This window comes from Passer montanus, unplaced genomic scaffold (genome assembly GCF_014805655.1).
Source record: "Passer montanus isolate IOZ18808 unplaced genomic scaffold, ASM1480565v1 scaffold22, whole genome shotgun sequence".
In the NCBI taxonomy this organism is placed as follows: domain Eukaryota; kingdom Metazoa; phylum Chordata; class Aves; order Passeriformes; family Passeridae; genus Passer; species Passer montanus.
Genome location: NW_024366815.1, coordinates 1,667,451 through 1,687,371, shown reverse-complemented (window position 1 = coordinate 1,687,371; position 19,921 = coordinate 1,667,451). Strand labels below are relative to the sequence as shown.

At 37.0% G+C, this 19,921-nt stretch overlaps 1 protein-coding gene across 7 annotated transcripts in view; it reads left to right on the top strand.

Moving 5' to 3' along the window:
• PRLR (prolactin receptor) overlaps positions 1-19,921 on the top strand; it is a 157,365-nt gene that overhangs the window by 126,863 nt on the left and 10,581 nt on the right. For all 7 annotated transcript variants that reach the window (XM_039709843.1, XM_039709840.1, XM_039709839.1 and 4 more), the window contains 11 exons: positions 4,949-5,062; positions 6,027-6,159; positions 9,586-9,755; positions 10,552-10,718; positions 11,518-11,659; positions 13,669-13,801; positions 15,036-15,205; positions 16,462-16,631; positions 17,592-17,736; positions 18,561-18,660; positions 19,580-19,649. In XM_039709843.1, the coding sequence (XP_039565777.1) occupies positions 4,993-5,062; positions 6,027-6,159; positions 9,586-9,755; positions 10,552-10,718; positions 11,518-11,659; positions 13,669-13,801; positions 15,036-15,205; positions 16,462-16,631; positions 17,592-17,736; positions 18,561-18,660; positions 19,580-19,649 (1,470 nt within the window). In that variant the 5' untranslated portion in view covers positions 4,949-4,992. The remainder of the gene's footprint in view (positions 1-4,948; positions 5,063-6,026; positions 6,160-9,585; positions 9,756-10,551; positions 10,719-11,517; positions 11,660-13,668; positions 13,802-15,035; positions 15,206-16,461; positions 16,632-17,591; positions 17,737-18,560; positions 18,661-19,579; positions 19,650-19,921) is intronic.

The following is a 19,921-nucleotide window of genomic DNA, read 5'->3' as shown; positions in this document are numbered from 1 at the left end:
TTAAATAGATAAAGGAAAGCATGATCAGTATTTTACCACTCCCTCTATCACTCTCAGTGTTTAAATGTACTGACGTAGAGTGTCAGTATCTGAAACACCTAATACAGAGTGACTTTCTCTTTATGCTTTAGTAATAAAGTAGTGAAACTTTGAGAAATATACTATTCTTGGAATTTTTGTTTTTCAACTGTTCAAGTAATCTGATATTCATGAAAGAGAGCCACAAAAAGCTTCCTCACATACATGTATCCCTAGGCAGAGAATTCGATTTCATACTTTATGACTATGCTGTATCAGAAATACCTAAAATTATTATAAGAAGATAGTGATTGTGGAGTTGGGCTTGATAGTTGGTAGAGATGACATATTTCAAGTTCTAATGTAAGTTAGAATGTAAGTTCTAATGTAGTAATGTAAGTTCTAGCTTTCAGTCTCTAAAATTTTACTCTTTGGGATTCATGATTTTCTTTTCTGTAAGAGACTGCTGTAAAAATAAATCCTGAAATTACGGCTGAACCTACAAACCATCAGGGAAGAAAATTGAATATTCAGGAAATGTGAGACTGGCAGATCAAGATTACTACTGTTAGCTACAGCATTAGCTTTGTTTTTGCAGGAAAACAAAGGCAGTAGAGGTGGTATTTAGAAAATAAAAGAAAAATGGTAGAAAATTATCAGGTTTTAGTTTTTGTTACACTTCTACTATGAGTCTGTTGGGCATTCTTTACCTTGGTTCCTCATCTGCAAAGTAGGGATAATGGTAATTTCTTCTTCTCTTGGCTTTTTTTTCTTTCCCATCAGTTTAGGCAGTGAGAGTTCTTAAGAAAATTTTAGACTTAGTTCTGTAAATCAATAGGAATAAAGAGCATAAATACTATGGTGGAGATGTAAGGGTCTAAACTATTTTCAAGAATATGGGGGTTTGTGATTTTCCTTTTTCAAAATCGACTCAGGTCTTTCAGACTGAAAAACATATCTCCATGGGTGAGGCGATTTGTTTTGTTCATTATCACATCTTGACTGCTAATCAAAGGAAGGACTGCCAAGGCTTGTTAGGGGGTGACTTACAAGAGAAATTTCAGAAGAATATATTATAAGCCCTCATGTAGACTTTCCAAGTGAAATCTAAAAGTCCTTGCCACTGCTCCCATTTTATGCAACACTGAAATATGAAGTCCCGAATCCCAATAAATTAACTGAATATCTAGGTTCATAGCCAGTGGCAGGTACTAGGCTTCCTCACAAAGTACACCACAGAACCTCTGTGCTTAAAGTTGCCAGCTGGAATCAGTCACAAGAAATTCAGATCATAGACATGCCTGAGCTCTTTATCTTCTCTGGAGCCTGTACATCACCCTGAAGGCAGTGCTGGGTGCCTGAGGGATTCAGAGACATCCAATTAGGGCTTATTCAGAGAGGGAAAGCAGAGCTCTGGTCACACTGCACATCTACAGCTTTTAATTTGCAGTATAGTCCCAACCATCACCGTCAATCAGAAATACATCTGGCCATGATGCTCTAGCCATGGCTAGGAACATGTATCCCTGTTGGCACTTGTGATCTCTGTGTGGGAGGACAGACTCCTGCCATGTCCACAGTACAGCTGAATGTTCTAGATGGTCTAACAGACTATCACATTCTTGCTTTATTGAATTATTTTTTTATATTTTGTTTCATACAGCTGTAGTTCAGCCTTTCCAATGGTAATGAACTGTGGTGTTTTGAGAGCTCCTTAAACTGGCTTCCCCCAGGCCTGAAAGATGAACATTGTTTACCATCATGACTAATGGAAATGCCAGACTTTTTCAGTAGAGATTGGTAAAGTATTTTTGGCCTTTGATTTCTTTAGCCACAGAAGCAGAAATTGTGTTGCACATAATGTCATTGCCAGTGGCTGATACACAGTTGTTCCTGTTCCTGCAAGTCTGAAAACGTTGCAGATAGAAAATGTTTCCATCTGTGCAGAACTGAGTAAAGACTTCTCTGTCAGTCTCAAGAAATTTATCCATCAGCAGAGCCAGGAAAGAAAGAAAGAAAAGAATGCAAGAATTAAAAGTCAATTAGGAGAAGGATATGTTTCTCTCAACTCTGCTTCAGGCACCTGATTTAAGTTCTGGTGTTTAGCTTTCTTCATCTAGTAGCATTGTTGGCAGCACAGTTTTCAAACCTAAAATATTCCAGGGCAGAATTATTTTACAGGAATATCTAATTCTTCTGTGCATTCTAAAACACCAGTAATAGTTTCCATTTCCATCAAGGAGCACTGCATTCTGGCATGTGATGTGCAGCTGTTGAATACAATCTAGCAGCTGTGTTAAAAGGAAGAAATTCAGATAGAATGTCAGAATGCAATAACTTGGTTGGAATTAAATCAAGATTTTCAAAAGGAGGCATATGATCTTTTAATTATCAGTTACTCAACCCTTGGTTTTGGATCACATTGTGGCAAATCAATGTCCACTGCATCCCTTATGAAAGAATGCATGCAGTCCTAAAAGAGAGACATTATCTCATGTCATCTTCAATAATGCTAATAACCCTTTTATGAAAACATTTTTATATCATATATAGGGAAGATGCACTTTAGATACCGTTATGACAAAGTGAGTATTACCTTTTTATTAAGCAAGTATTTTCAAAAAAACAAGGTATCTCTCCAGAAGCCATTTCCCTGTTTGAGTCGCAAATACTGAGTAGAAAGCAACCGTGGAAACATTCTTATTTTACACATCTTATTTTCCCTCTTTTGATGCTTATCTACTTTTATGTTTGCACATGACAACCACATTTGCATGGAGTACAAAGCCAATTTTTAAATCACCATCATGAGACAGTCTCTATGTCATGGTCATAGCTGTGTTCTAAAATCTGTTTGGTTCTTTTTTCCCAAGTGTAGCTTACCAGAACTGTAGATAGAGCTTAGTCTGTGACACTGATAAGTCCATATTCCTTCCTATATCCCTCTTTTTCTTTTGCACAGCCACATTAGAGAAGTGGTTCACAATAATCTCATTTTCAAAAGCTCCAGAGGAAAAATACTTTTGTTTTAATGCATTAATTTCTTGCTCTCGCTATTAATTTGGTTCTTTAGGTCTTCAGTGTACAAAATCATCGCATTTTCCTTGAAGAGTGCTCTAATAAAGATCCTTCTTGATGATACCTGTCTTTTGTTGTATTAAAAAATTTCATTCTTTCAGCCAGTGTAATCAGTTCCTCTTTCTGTCAATTCTTCATTTAGAAAGATACATACATAAAAGTGAAAAAAAAAATCATGGTAATAGTTCTTTATCAATATGAGTCTTAGTTTTAAAGTACATTGCTTTGCAAATGTTCCAGCTATTTTTAGAAGGAGTAAAATACTGTAAATACTATAATATGTACATGAAATAGTTACTGCTTGTAGTTTGATTATTTCATCTTCACCTGAGAAAAATGGGCCTTTTATGAGCCCAGTCATCTGGGTTCCTCATTATATAGCCCCATTTTTATGGGGCTACATAATTATTTTTGGGTAATTTCTGAAGTTAAACTCTAATGTTTATGCCTGTCTTTTGCCTACAGTAATAAAAACTGCATGTGTTTACACCAAACTGGAATTTATATTTAAGTAGTTCTCTCTTTACTGTCTTTATATGCACAAAATACTCTGAGTGAGTTTAAAACTAACCCAGATGCAATTTTCCAGCCTGTAGCTCAGTTACATGCCTGAAACATGCCTAGCTACTCAGAAGTGGCATATGGGCATGTAGCCAACTGTTGTTCTCTTCCATATTGTCCACAGTAAACATGTTTTAGACTTAGCTGCATTAACTGATACTTTACTTGGCTTTGTGATTGAAAAACATTTGTATGATGAGGTATTATAGTTTCTTGATGTAGAAAATTAATTGCATACTGAAAAATTAGTCATCTGATGAACCACGAAGGATTTTTCCTCACCAAGGATGCAGCTTGTTCCCATGCTGTGCTACACAGAATGGGTTGCAAGCCTACTTGTACCTGTGAATGTGCCAGGGGTAGGAGTAGAAAGCTGAGACAAGGAACTCCCGATTTAGGCAGTAAATTTTTCTTCTTTAGTTTCGAAGGCTGAGGTTGGCTACTGAGAATCCAACAGCTGACTGCAGTCATCTCCAAGATGGGATTGTACTGGTAGGAGAAGCAGGAGGTTTGCTTTAAAGTCAGTATGTCGTTTCTTCAGGATAAGCAAACAGATTTAGCAGCAACAGGGAGTCTAGAGCACCCAAAGTTGTAACCTGAATTCTGAGGACATCTAGTGGTGTGAGCCCACGGCAGGGACTGGGTCTTGGTCCCAGCTGGTGACCACTTGAAAATCTGTATTTCACCTGAAATTTACTACAAAATCAAATATAGTAGAAACAATTGGTTGAATACCTTGAAAGAGTAACATTCTTCAGCTCAAGGGATCCTGAATTCAACACTGACAGTCCTAAAAACTGTGAAGTTTTGAGGTTGGATCAAAAATCATGAACTTGTAAATGAATGTCGGACCTTTTCTATTTGGCTTCTGTTTTCAGGACTTTCAGAGTTCAAGTATGTTGAACCTCTTATTTGCATTAGTAGGGGTAAAAGTATATTTTTGTTGCTAAAAGGCTGATTTCTTAGGTTAATTAATTAATCTAGAAGTTAGAACTCTAAGATAAGAGCCCAGTATCCCAAGATGCCAAAGAAATATGCAAGATTTGTTAATGCTAAGAAATTGTAATCCTAGCACTGCTAAACTTTCAAAGAGGTCTAGGAAGGCCTACCTGCTTCTCCGAGATTCCAGTTTTCAGCTTCTAAAGTGGAACTGTTAGTGTTGCCTCACCTTTTTTTGAGATAGAACAAGAATCAATTACCTGCAATTCAAAAAGGACTTTGATCAAGTCATGCGATACGTATTACATGCTGCGCATTGTTTCTGACTGTTCCATGATGGCGTGTTTTTCAGCGAGCCCTTGATCTGATACTTCCCCTTGAGGAGAGACAGGCATCATGAAAGAGAGGTTCATTTCATCAGTTCTAATTATTTTGCAGCTTGCTCTGACTACAGTAAGTCTGACTGGTAAGTACAACACTTCCTGAAACACTTCTTTTTTTCCTTAAGACACTTTGTTTAGAAAAGTCTGAGGCTTTACCCAATATATCCTGACCACCACTGGAGTATATACCTCTATAAATTACTTTCTTCTGTAGTTTGGTATGGCAATTTTGAAAATGGCTGGAGTTGTCTTTTCTTTTTATATGATTAATTTAAAGATTGTTTGGTGCAATACTGAAACCCTATATTCACTTTATGCCTGTCACCTTCTTGGGAATTAGCATATTAATAGTTTCACTATTTGAGATAATTACGTGGAACTTCAATGAAATGAGATAAGCTTAGGTTAAAAGGTCACATGCTTGTTGTTTTAAAATGAATGTAAGTATATGGTCTGTATTCTTGGCGTAAATTAATGAGAAGTAGTCTTAACAAGAAATAGTCTAAATGTATTTGGATTAACAGGGAATGTTTGAACAATGAATTAATGCATTCAGGTTTCCAGTGCCCAAAAAATTTCATCTAGCCCATTGATTTCCTTCTTTTTATAATTTTCTGACCTATAATTTACCCCAAATATGCACAAAGAATGGAATTTTAGTTCTGTTGCAAAGTTGAAATTTAATCTTAAAATTATCTGAAGATACAAAATTTTAATGTTTATGGGGACAAACCCTAAAGGTCCCATCTTCATAGTTTAATTTTGAGATAAATCTACCATTTCAAGTTTAGGTAAAAAATAAATGTTCATGTTAAAAAGCAAAATCATTTTACTAGCTGTTTTAGATGCTTGAGGTAAAGTGTATATACTTTTTTGAGAATATTGATCCTTTTCCCAGGCAGAATTATTTGCTCAATTCAGTCCACACTTTCATGTAATTTTATTGTCTTCAAAAAAGGAATGCTTGGTTGATTTATCATTCAACAATAGCATCCAAAAGCATTGCCCACTTCTAATTTAACTAGTTGGAGTTTTGCACTTCTCTAGGTCAATCGTACCCTGGAAAACCTCAGATAGTAAGATGTCGTTCTCTAGAAAAGGAAACCTTTTCATGTTGGTGGAAGCCTGGCTCAGATGGAGGACTCCCTAACAATTACACCCTGTTCTACAGCAAGGACAGGTAACAAGTGGTGCATATGTACTCTGTAAGTGATTAAGTGATGGTTATGACAGACCAAGAGAATGACAGCATTCATTTATGAATTAATTTTATGAATAAATATTTTAATTTTATGAATAGATATTTTAATTTTATTAATAAATATTAATTTATAATTATGTTTTTATGAATCTATTTTAACCTTAGATAGACAACAGTTATTGTCATGTTTTTTTCCCTTGTTGGAAGAAAACATGACCACTGACATCCCCAAATCTTCAGCCTGTCCCTCCTGAAACTCATCTACCAAAAATCCCACTTGTCTGAAGATGTGGTGGAAACAAAGGCATGTTTTCCCATCTTTTTGGGAAGCACACAGCTCTCAGCTGAATGGGGTGTCCTCTGAGCACTGAAGCATAAGGGCACCAGAGGGCAGCAAGTCTCCCATCACCCCAGCCATGGAGCAGAGCAGGGCATCAGTCACCTCCTTGGGAACAGGGACAGGCTGACACCAGGCTGGGCCAGGACATCAGCTCATGGGTTGGGCAGGCTCAGGGAGCTGTGACTGGGAAAGGCAGGGCTGTGTGGAGCTGGAGACCAGCTGAACTGGGATTCTGGGACCCAGGTCCCCATGGAGACGCTGGGAAGGGGCAGTGAGAGCTGGTGGGACCCTTGAGGCCCTGCCAAGGAGCTTGTCCATTACCATGCACATCAAAACCCCCTTCTATGACTATGGTCATTTTTTCTCCCGTTGGTTTTGTGGTTCCCAAAATGCAGCGAAATCAGACATGGGTATCACATCTCAAAAGTTAATATTTTGGTAAATTCTCAACTCCCTCATCTGCTCAGGAATGAAGTGTATATGTTTGGCAACTTTACTTGATCTGTCCATCTTTGTTTAGCTTTGTACTTTCTTCCTGAAAACAGTTTTTGAACAAGGACAAGTAAGCAGGGAGGCTGAAAGACTAATTTTTTTTTATAAATCCAGGGAGATTCAGAATAGGTAAGATAAAGCCTCAGAAATCCCTTCTACATTTAAACATTCCAAATCACTAAGCAGAAAAAGATGCAGTCTTTAATGAAGTTACCACACGCAACGATTATTTGAAAATTTTTATTTTATGAAAGCCCAGATGTTTTAATTTTGATAAAAAAGTTTAATGAACATTTTAATCATACCTGACACTGCCCAGAGCAATTCTGCTTAGAGAAGGATAGGTGTGCTTATCCATTTATTAAATCTGCTGAACCCAGGCTCTGGCAAGCATTTTAGACCTGGGCCACAATTGCCTTTCTAGGCTCATTTTCTCTTAGGTATAGACCCCTTTCTCCCATCTTTTCTTTGTGAACTGTGTCAAAACTGCCTAGAAAATAAGCAACCTCATTACTGATGACACATAAAGCATAATAGTGGAATTAATTTTTATTCTTGCACCACATGAGCTGATGCTTTGGGTTTGTATAGTTCTTCTCACCTGAGGTAGGTTGTGAATACATCACCTAGGCCAGCTTTGAGCACAAAACAATCCTTCTTCTAAAGAATCCAAAGATCCATAAAAAAGCAATAGTTATTGACTGTGAAGTAATTTTTTTTTGTTGAGATCATTGTGATGATGATCACGTTAAAAAGCAAATAAATTGACATCATGAAGGTCGTGGAATGCGTTGTCTTTTGTGCAACCACACAGCACATACAGGACAGCCAAGGGATTCGGGCCCAGCTACGAGATTTAGGAATGGCAGGTCCTGCTTGATCTCCTTTTATGAACAGGTGACCCTTTCAGGAGAGGCTGTGGATGTAGCCTGCCTGAACTTCACCAAAACCTTTGACAGTGTCTCCCACAGCATTCTCTTGGAAAGTCTGGCAGCCCATGGCTTGGACAGGAGCACTCTTTGCAGTTAAGAACTGGCTGATGGCTGGGCCTAGGGAGTGGTGGTGAACCATGCTGCATCCACCTGCAGCTGGTCACTAGTGGTGTCCTTAAGGAATCAGTGCTGGGGTCAGTCCTGTTTAATATCTTTATTGATGATCTGGATTGAGAGGACCCTCAATCAGTTTGCAGATGACACCAGGCTGGGCAGGAGTGTTGATCTGTTGGAGGCCAGGAAGACTCTGCAGAGGGATTTGCATTGAGGCCGATGGCGTGAGGGGACAGCCAGGCCAAGTGCCAGGCCCTGTCCTTGGTCACAACCTCGTGCAGCTCCAGGCTGGGGTGGAATGGCTGGAATGTGGCTCAGCAAAGAAGGACCTGGGGATGAACATGAGCCATTGTGTACCCAGGTGGCCAAGAAGGCCAGTGGCACCCAGCCTGTGTCAGCAATAGTGTGGGCAGCAGGACCAAGACAGTGATTTCCCCCTGTACTCGGCACTGGTGAGGCCACACCAAAATCCTGTGTGCAGTTCTGTACTCCTCACTGCAAGAAAGACATTGAGGTGCTGGAGCATGACCAGAGAAGGGCAACAGAACTGGGGAAGGGTCTGGAGCACGAGTCCTGTAAGAAGCAGATGAGGGATCTGGGGGTGTTTATCCTGGAGAAAGGAGACTCGGGGATCACCTCATCACTCTACAACTCCCTGAAAGGAGGCTGTACTCATGTGTGGGTTAGTCTCTTTTCTCAGGGCATAGTGACAGGACAAGAGGAAGCAGCCTTAAGCTGCACTAAAGGAGGTTCAGGCTGGACCTCAGGAAGAATTTCTTCTCTGAAAGGATGGGTAGGCATTGGAATGGGCTGCCCAGGGAGGTGGGGAGTTACCATTTCTGGAGGTGTTCAGGAAACTACTGGACATGGCACTTGGTGCTGTGGTCTGGTTGACAAGATGGTCAGAGCTTGACTGGACAATCTTAGAGGTCTTTTCCAACCTAAATGATTCTCTGACCTTGCTGAAAACAAGCTAATCAATAAAAGAACTCTCTGCCATAGGGCCCATAAGTTTAATTTCTAGGGGTAGTATGCAAATATATTTTAAGAACTTACCTAATGGAAGCAAATACTTTTCATTTCCCTCTTACTTGCTTATAAATATTGTTAGAATTCCTTTGTTCCGTCTCTGAAAATGTATGTTGCTGTTATTTTATTGTGTATAAACGTGTATAAACAAAGGGGAGAAAGCATTCATCAAAACAACTGCAGTAAAAATGTAAATGAAGCATTTATGTTTCCAAGAGATGGGATTATATATATATATATATATATATATAATAATTTATATTATATATATATTAATTAATTTACATTTACTAATATTGTATACCTATATAAGTTATTTTTGTGATAATATATATTTTATATATAATATAAATTTTGTATATAAATATAACATATATAAATATATATATATATATATATATATATAAAAATTTCAGATTTCTCTGTTGAATCTAGTCCATTGCTAGAATATTATCTGCTTTGCTTCATTTCCTAAATTTTTAAATCATTTTGTTTCAGTGAAGAAAAAATCTATGAATGTCCAGACTACCTAACATCAGGTCCAAATTCCTGCTATTTTGATAAAAACCATACTAATCCCTGGACAACATATATTATCACCGTAATGGCAACAAATGAGATTGGAAGTAACAGCTCAGATCCTCAGCATGTGGATGTAACTTCCATAGGTAAAATCAAATAATGAAATGGAAAACAAACTAGTTGGCGATGTGTGCAGTTTTTAATCCCAGAACAGGTAGTAGTGAAAGATTACTTTCCTCAGGATGTGAAACTTCCTATTGAGAGGTGTTTATCTACAGATAATCTAAAATATGTATATTAAATGTATGCAAAAACTGCATTTTAATTCTAAATTAACTGCGTACTTGATTGTAGGAATTTCATGTATGAATATGTAAAGATTTTAACTTCAGCTGAAAAATTTGCTTTACTTTCTAGTTGTCTGCAGTATTTTAATTAGACTCCATGTAGATTATAAAATTTACAAATTATGTTAAGCCACCGAATGTTTCAAATGTAAAAATCTTTTTAACTGCTGGCATTGCAGTTTTGGAAGGGTAAAAATAACTGCCTGAGCATTATGCAGACTCTTTGTAGTACTTTATATTCCTGACTCCATTCTACTTTCTGTACACACATAATATACCATTTTAATTATAATATACCTAGTTTTTCTAGTAATGAAATATCTGACATTTTAGTTTTGCAGGAGTGGCCTTACAAAATTGTGATTTGTATTTCCTTAGCCTGACAAATTCAGAGTAAAGTTTATGATTTGCTGATACTGTTGGAAATCAGGACCTAGTTAAAGTCATTGAAGAGAAAGAAAAGATAAAAGGCTTCTTTATTATTCTTTTACAGTGCTGAATTATCTGAAAATAATATGATGACATACAAAACCATAAAGGAGGTGTTTTTTTCTGAGAGAAATTTAAATGGCACACTTTTCATTCATTTATACAGTTCAGCCAGATGCTCCTGTGAACCTCTCTCTAGAAACAAACACATCTGCTAACCTGTCATACCTTTGGGCAAAATGGTCTCCACCCCCATTAGCTGATGCCAGCTCTAATTCACATGTGTATCACTATGAGCTACGACTAAAGCCTGAGGAAAAGGAAGAGTGGGAGGTAAGGAAAAAATATATTTATTTTATAAATGCTCTATTCAGTGAATTTTCTTGTCTCAGTTTAATTGGTCTTATAAAAATGTGAGAATAGAAAAATTATTGTAACCAGATCTAATTAAAAAAAGAAAAATACTGGAGTGGTCTGCAGAGACTGTGAAATTCAATATATTTACATAATCATCCCAATGTTATGTATGACAAAACCCAGTTATCATCATCCTCTTCAACATGATCAGTTGAAGGCAACCTGCCCCTCAGAAATTCTGTTGTGGCCTACTCACATTTAGCCATTTCCATTGACGTTCCCCACCTGTTGCCATATTTCCAGGAATCAGGTTCAGTACTGCTACAGTTGAATTTTCAGGATTAAGTGTCATTCTTAAATTTAGAGACATCTGTCCTAAATTCTGCCTAGTTTGTTGATGCCTTAATGATGGAGAATGCTATGCATTTTGAAATAGTTCTGAGGAGAAATTAGAAGGGTCTGAGAAACTCACTTAAAGCCACTGAGAATTTCAATGGTGTTTATATGTGCGCTGGACTACTTGTAATGCTCCTTGCCTCATGGATCTGATGCTGTATTGGGAAGTCTACAGTTCAATATTTTCTTGAATATCAGAATCAGCAGTGATTTTTTTCTGCTAAATCACTACTTTTGCTTCTTGGTAATTGATATCTTATAAATACCCAACTTAAATCCCTGACTTTCTGAAGTCAGTGACTCATGCCTGTTCCTTTGTGGTTTATTTGTTGAAGTGGTCCAATTCTTTATTATTTTCCCAGTCCATTTTCTTTTACAGACGGTATCTGTAGGAATGCAGACACACTATGAGGTGAGCAGCCTGAAAGCTGGGGTGAAGTACATTGTTCAGGTGCGTTGCATGCTCGACCTTGGCGAATGGAGCGAGTGGAGCTCAGAAAGAAGCATTCAGATCCCCAAAGGTGAGTGGATGATTGCTGCTCTGTAAATTGCTTTAAAAGTAGCAGGTTCAATGCTGTGGAGGTGTCTAAATGGCAGTCCTGAAAACCTGGCCTCTCACACAGATACTTTGTAGTGCTCAGTGTATTTTGCCATATTATCTGTGTAATTGCTGTGTTAATCTTGTTGATCTGGACAGGATCCTCTGCTGAAAATGGCTATGATAAACAAGGTGGGATTTGCTAGGAAGTCACTTCTGATACAGGCGTGCCTAAATAATTGATTGTCCCTGTCCCTTTATTTAAAAATCTTGTTCATTTTGCCTGTAGCTATAAATATCAGGTAATGTTTTTTTGTATAAGAACCTGGACTGAAAGCCCTGATGGCACTTACAGATACTATCACATGGAAGTCAATATCTGTGTTTTACTGGATTTGAGTAGACACACTAAATATGTATCAATCGTATCCTATTGCCAGACACTTTAGCTTAGTTGTCTCAAAACTTCTTTAGTTACTAGTTTTGTTATTCATTATTTCACATGGACATTGTTGAAGTACTGTTAATAGAAAAATATTTTTAAATGTCCCATTTTCAGATCTGCATTAAGCATTTAGAAATTTGGAAAATCAATATCTCGGCTGTACCTAGTAGAAAATATATATTATTGATGTAATAGGGATATTTTTGTCACAAATCATAACTGCAAAAGTTTCAATCACTTCAGGGTTTTGACGAGCATCATCCTATTCAAAATTTAAGCGTTTTTCTCCGCCCAGTTCTTAAGTGCTGTTCTTGAAACCATAAAAACTTGCTCAGGAGCGAGCATGCAAGTAGCCTGAGTACTGAATATAAAAACGTTACAGTGAAATATGAGAACTGCTTCTTTGTATATTTTGAGTACTTCAGAAGAAAATTACTGGCAAGAACACCAACAAATAGACATAGATTTACATTCTTTATTTTTTACCTGAAATCAAAAGAAAATGACAGCATACTTTTCAAACAAACAGAATAGTCTTAAAACACATCTTTTGTGGGAAAAAAATTTGGTTTGGTATGAAGTGGTTTAATCCCAGCTGGCAACAAACCAGCACACAGATCCTCACTCATATGTAACCATGTGGAATGAGGAGAAGAATCAAAGGTAAAATCTGTGGGTTGGGATAAGAACAGTTCAATAATTAAAACAAAGTAAAATGCAGTAGTAGTAGTAGTAGTAGTAGTAGTAATAATAATAATAATAATAATAATAGCAGTAGTAGATGATGATGATGATGGTGATGATGATGATGATGATGATGGTGATGATGATGATGATGATAAAAACAGGGGAAAAAAATATTTGCTCACCCACTGCTGATCAATGCCAGACTCCCTTTCTGAATCCTGATGGGCACTGGTTCTGGGTAACTCTTAAGTTTGTATGCTGGAGATGATGTTCTATGGAGTGGAGTATCCCCTTGGTCGGGTCACCTGTCCTGTCTATAGTCACTTCCAGCCTTTTTCTTCTGTTTTGTATCTCTTCACTGACAGAGCAGGAGACACAAAAATGTCCTTGGTTTAGGATAAACATGACTTAGTGACAAAATAGCCCTGTAATATGAAAATTATTTATGCAAACCACAGCACTATACCAGTTACTGAGAAGAAATTATCTCTATCATAGCTGAAACCAGAACGCCATAGAAAATACATTGGACAACAGAGTGTATTTTAAATAATTTTATAAAGCCTGCTATGACAGTATTTCAACATTCCTTATGAGATTTTGGGGTGGAAGAAAGCCACAGGCAAACTAAAACTGTTCTTCAGTGCAGCTGCAGCAAGAAAGAATTCTAAATCCAGGTGAAAGTAGCAAATCGTTGCCCTAAGGTCCTTCCTTTCCTGTGCCACTATGAAACAAAACTTTTTCTTTTTTCCTCTTTCTGTTTTTTGTTTTCCTCTTCTCTGCTTGACATTGTTTTACAAATTCAAGGTGGACCTAATGGATTAAACTTACTGATTAGTTAATTTCTTGATCTCTTACAGAACGGTTACCTCCTGAAAAGCCTGTAATAATAAAGTGCCGTTCTCCTGAAAAAGAAACATTTACTTGTTGGTGGAAACCTGCTTCAGATGGAGGACTCTTGACCAAACACACTTTGCTTTACAGCAAAGAGGGGTAATAAGTGCTGTATAGTTATTCGGTGTTTTGTTGGAAGGACCTGGAAAATCAATCCTCATTGGTTTCTTATTTTGGGAGGTGCCATTTTCTGTAGTCCATGGTTTTGTCCGGTGGCGTGTTATGGCATCACACTAAAGCAGCAACATGTCTAAGATCGAAATATTAAATCTTGGTCTCTTTATAATGGCAGGTATAAATTACTGTGAATTCTGTCTTTTCATTGCTCATCAACAGCATATTAGTAAACAATACAACTGCACAATCCTAAAACTCTTCAACCACCCAGTTTTAGAAATAAAACCCTCCAAAATTAGCAGATACTAAAACTTCTATCTTCTGATAAGACCTGTTTTGTGCTAGTATTCATAAGGCTAGTATTCATGAATCCTCCTGGTTTCTGTAGTAATCTTTCCTTGGAACTCAGATGAAGTGCTAAACATTCATTTTAAAGAAAGAGTCAGTAAGTCTTGCAAACCTTTTCTGGTCCTTTTTAGTTCACCTAGTACTGCTCTACCTTGCAATTACCTAAATAGATGCTAAACTCTGTAACTGTCAGCTGAGAGCCCACTCTTGGTGTAAAAAGACAGATGCTGGTCCAGTCAGGTATGGCAGAGTAAGAGGTCCACATCCACAACTTTTTCTTTTGTTATTGTGCATCTAGGAAGAGCATAAAAACAAAGACTACATACTCAAATTTCTCTCCTACCCCTCCTGTGACTTTGGGATGCTTGGTTATGGATGTGAAAGTAGATATTTCTATTTTTTTTTTTTGATCAAGAGATCAAAGACCAAATAAATTCTGAAAGCATATTAGTGTAATATGCAGAATTCCTGTAAGTGTGAGATGAACATTGGAAATACATCATTTTAAATAGATAGGTTAGAGGACTTCAGCAATCAATTCTACTTCGTCTCTGGAACATGTAGGGTCTCTGGGCTGTGCAGTGGACAGTGGCTTTCAGAGAAGGAAGAGCTGTGCTGTACTAGCCCACAGCTGCATCTGCAATAGCCTAAATCCTTCAGGCTTTGTGGTGTTACTTTGTGGGGAAAATGCTTAGTACTGTCTCTGAGATTGTCCAATGACTCTTTAGTCTGGAAGCAGTTTTCTGATTTTCTTCACATTGTCAGGTGTGAAAAATCAGATCCAGCCCTAAATAATGCTGAAGTACTAGTAATTAAAATCAGGTGTTTTAGTCTGTGTAACCTAATCACTGGGATTCTTTCATTTCAGAGAAGAAAAAGTTTATGAATGTCCAGATTACAAAACTGCAGGCCCCAATTCGTGCTACTTCGATAAAAAGCACACCTCTTTCTGGACCATATACAATATTACTGTGAGGGCAACTAATGAAATGGGAAGTAATGTCTCTGATCCTCATTATGTGGATGTGACTTACATAGGTAAGAGTTAAAAAGTAGTTTCTGTGGAACCAAATTATTCAGAATCATGGGTTTTGACACAAGAATTTTAATTCCAGCTCTCCTTATGTGTAGTATTATATCCAAGTTAAAAACTTATACAAATAAGGTATTCCTTAGTGTAATAACAAATCAATATTCATCCCTTTACCATCTTATTTTCAGAAGAAGCCAAAAATCCTAAAATCTTAAACATTATGTTCAGATAAACATTTATTGGTTTTCCATATTTCTTGTAGTCAAACCCTAAGAAATATCATCCAGCTAAAATCTTTTTTCCACTGTGCAAGCAATGGAAATCAATCTGATCTTTTAACTAATAATACTTAAATCTGATTACCCAAAAGTAGTTTCCAGACCCAAGAGAAGCTGCATTAGTGCTTTTTATAGCAGTGTACTGATAATCTCTTTCTCAGACTTTTTCTACAGAGTGACTGTGGACAAGTAATTAGGGTTTTATCTAAGGGAACGGAACATTATCCTTGATAACCATTTTGTTGTCAAGGATCTGGCTGGCAGGAGTCTGGCAACTGGAAAAAGGCTGCTGGATAAATGGCTTTATACTTTACCTCAATGCTATGTCCTGATGAATCTTAGATCAGACAGTGGTAAAATATATGCACAATGTGCAGAAGCTCTACCTCTGAACTGAGGAAGATGCAAGTCTGACTGTAGAAGAAACCTGTGTTCCATTTCAGTTTAATTTTGAAATACAGACAGAGCTTTAATATGCTGTTTTGGTTTGCTTTTATTTGTCCTTACATAAAAGTGTAGGGGTCATGCAGTTGTGTTTTCTGAATGTAAAAGATGGAGGGAACAAGTTTCATTAGCTGCATCCATGTTTTCAGTGTTCCTTAATATTTATGCCAAGCTTTGATAAGATTATAGTAGAACACAACTTTCATAACATAACATTAAAGATGTTAACTTTGAAATACAGTTGTGGGGAAAAGTAGCAATAAATGGAAATTTAAGAAAAAATATTTTTGATGATAAATGATCAAGGCAAATCTCAACATGAATTCAACATACTTACTACTATTCAGGAGGGTTTTAAAATTCATAAATCCATACTTACTTTATCTAAAAACTCTTAATTTCTGTATCCCAGTAGCAGTTCTAAATTACCAGACCCAATGGAGATGGCAACTCTTCACTCACATAATTTTATATTTCTTCTTAAGCTGCAAGGAAAAAAGTCACTTAGATTCTTATTGAAAGTTCTTTTATTTCAACAGTACAGCCAGATCCTCCTGTGAATATAACTCTGGAATTAAAAAAGTCAATAAAGAGAAAACTGTATCTGGTCCTGACATGGTCTCCACCCCCACTGGCTGATGTCAGATCTGGATGGCTTACCCTTGAATATGAATTGCGACTAAAGCCTGAGGAAGGAGAGGAATGGGAGGTAAGAATGTCACAAGTTTTTGCTAGATAATGTTTTCTGACTAGCTAGATTTTGTCAGCCAGGTCCCACATCTGAATGTAATGAAGCAGACACTCTAAATAGTTCATAATTTTTCACAAGTACTTGTGTGATGTATGATTGCCTGCTGGTATCTCAGATGCTGCTGTACAATAGTAGATGATAAAGTATTTGGTTTTAATTGTTGTCGTTATTTATTAATAATATTGGCATTGTTGTTTAACTTGTTCCTTCTCATTTATCATGTTTCTTTCATTATAATTTGCTCTTGACCACAGGCACTTCTTGGATAACAGAAAGCTCAGTGACATTCCATAAAATGTCTACTAGTATAAATTTAAATTTATATAAATAACCATTAGGTAGTAACTGTAGTGGCCATACAACAATAATATTTTTTTATGGCCAGGATCTACAATTTAAACAGCTGAGTGGCAAATTAAAGACTCCAGCTATTGCTATTTGGCTCCATCCCCTTCTTGTCTGCAGAACTTCCAAACCACCTCTGTATCTCCTCCTGCCTTCCCCCTCCCACTGCAGTTTGCTCTCGCCATTGCAAGGCCTATTTTTTATTGCCCTGTGCATTTCCACAATTCCACATTCCCTCTTGCTCTCTGCATTTTCTTTCTCCATCTCTGTTTCTTCCTCCCTCATTCATCTCTGCCTTCTCCTCTTCCTGTCACCATTGCAGTTCCTACCATTATCACAGCTCCTCTCCTATTTGCCATAAATTCATTATGTGTTTTTACAGCAGTTTAATTTGCACTGTATACCAGAGCTAGATCTCATTCCCACTTGCTAGAAAGATAAACTATAGAAATAAAATAAATGTACCATTATTCAATGCCTGCTCAACAATTATTAGGAAAAGGTATCCAGAATCTTTCTATATTCCCATCTTGATTACCAAAACCTTAGCTGTGACGTTTATTTTATTTCCAGACTATTTTTGTTGGACAGCAAACACAATACAAAATGTTTAGTTTAAATCCTGGAAAGAGGTACATTGTACAGATTCACTGCAAACCAGACCATCATGGATTGTGGAGTGAGTGGAGCCCAGAAATGTATATTGAGATCCCTACTGGTGAGTGGTCAGGCATCCTTTCCATAATTGTTATTACATGCAAGTTCATGTTGTATTTTTTTGTTAGCTGTTTGTGGCACCCATGCAGATCCCTTAGTTTCCCTAGGACAGACAAGAACATCATTACTAAGGTAACCAAATCCTTATCATCCCTGCACCATACCCAGATAACCTTTCCCCTTCATTACTTTATGATAGAGTTCAGAGGGTGAATAATTTCTTTGCTTATTTAAACCATGTCCTTTATGTCTGATGCCTCATTTGTTCTCTTTATGGTAGCTTTTAATTAAAAGAACACTGGCAACTGCACTACAACTGTGACAGACAACAAAGAGTGACTACCTTCAGACAATAACAGCTCTTCATTACTCTTTATCTGGAATTAATATGAAATAAGCACTTCAGTATAAAAAGTGTTTTATTACAATAAAAATCCTTAAAAATATGTAATTCTAGGTCACTTTACCCAGCATTTAATTAATTGTATGATATGTATTTAATAATGAAATGACTACAGATTTGGTACAACTGGATTTGAAACCAATCTGTATAATTGGCTGTGACAAAATATTCCTCTCCATGCATTTTTGTATGATTTTTCCAAGACAGTTTATTTCCTGTGCAGTACCATTAGTAAAAATTATATTCATTGTTTGATATTACAGGGATTGTTGAGATCCATCTGTGCTGCTGAAGACCTCTGTTCGATAATAAATTTGGCAGTTTAGGCAAATTTTTAAAATAAAAGTAATTTGTGAGGTTTTTTGCATGCTGACTATGCATATGCTATATGTGTGTCCTTGAATAATTCTGGTTTTTCTTAGACTTTAGAGTAAAAGATATGGTTGTGTGGATCATCGTTGGTGTCCTGTCATCTCTTATATGTTTAATCGTGAGCTGGATAATGATTATGAAAGGGTACAGGTAAGCCACCAATTTCACAATTGCATGGAGTCCAAGATCAGAGAAAACATTTCAAAACCAGACTTCTAATATTTGATTCAATTTTCTATAGTATTTGCCTTAGATTATAAACTATTAGTTATAGGTTGACTTAATTTGCAAATGATAAAGCAGTGTTTCTGCTCCTAATGGAAACCAGGCTAAATTCTCGGTTAGTAAAGATCTGTCTCTGTTAGATCTGACAAATCTTGGTTAGTCATGTAATATTCATCAAACATTACTTGGACTATCTCTGTTTCTGCAGGAGACATGTCTTTGGGTTTTGTCATAATTTCCTAAAGTAAACAAGATTATCTTATGAGATTGTCTTTCTGCCAGCCTCTCTATCAATTTCCTGAATGATTTCTTAGAATCCTAGCTAATTTCAATCAAATTTGAAAGAGAAAGGTGTTGCAAAGATTATTGCTTTTGTACAAGTCTGACAAAAAATACTGGCTGAGTAGAAGAAAGGGATAGAAACTGTGGTTGGAAAAGCCATCCTATTTAGCAGTAGTCAGATAACAGTCAAACATGCACAGACAGCACCACTAACACTCCTGAACTGTGCCTCACTTCATCGTTTCTTGGCCAATGATGGTCAAGATAGAGAACTGGAGGTTCAGGGACTGATGACAAAAGGACAGTAGTAATTTTACTTTTCCAGTTGAATAGCTTTTGTATTACTGGTGTTTTTTATAATACATCTAAGCCTTTATGAGCTGCAGCTGGATTTGTCAATTACCCAGCTTGAGAGGCAGACAGGAGACAGAAGTTCAACTGGGACATATAAGACATGGGAGAAGTCTTTAAAATCTCGGTCATATTCTGGGTAAATGGGAGAACAAATAGTGAGCTAGCATCTGTGTTTACACCTGGTATGTTTGCTCCGGGTTTTTTTTAGAATGATGGCCTTTATCCTGCCACCAGTTCCAGGACCAAAGATAAAAGGCATAGATACACATCTGCTGGAGGTGAGTACCACAGCCAACAACAAAAGAATTCACCATAACTCACTTTTCCAACTTCGTACTAGCAAACACAGCTACCACAGTAAAGTTTAAAACTGCTTCAATTAATCAGTGTTGGAAATAAGCAGCACTTTCCAGTTAAACATGTGGAGGATATGTGTGAGTCAAAAGTTTTGTCTTTCACTTGTAACAGGAGTTTAAGAACAGGGTGTGTGACTTCCCTGTTTTCTGGGACATAAGGAAATACCTCTGTGAACTTCCTAGTAGTTCTTATG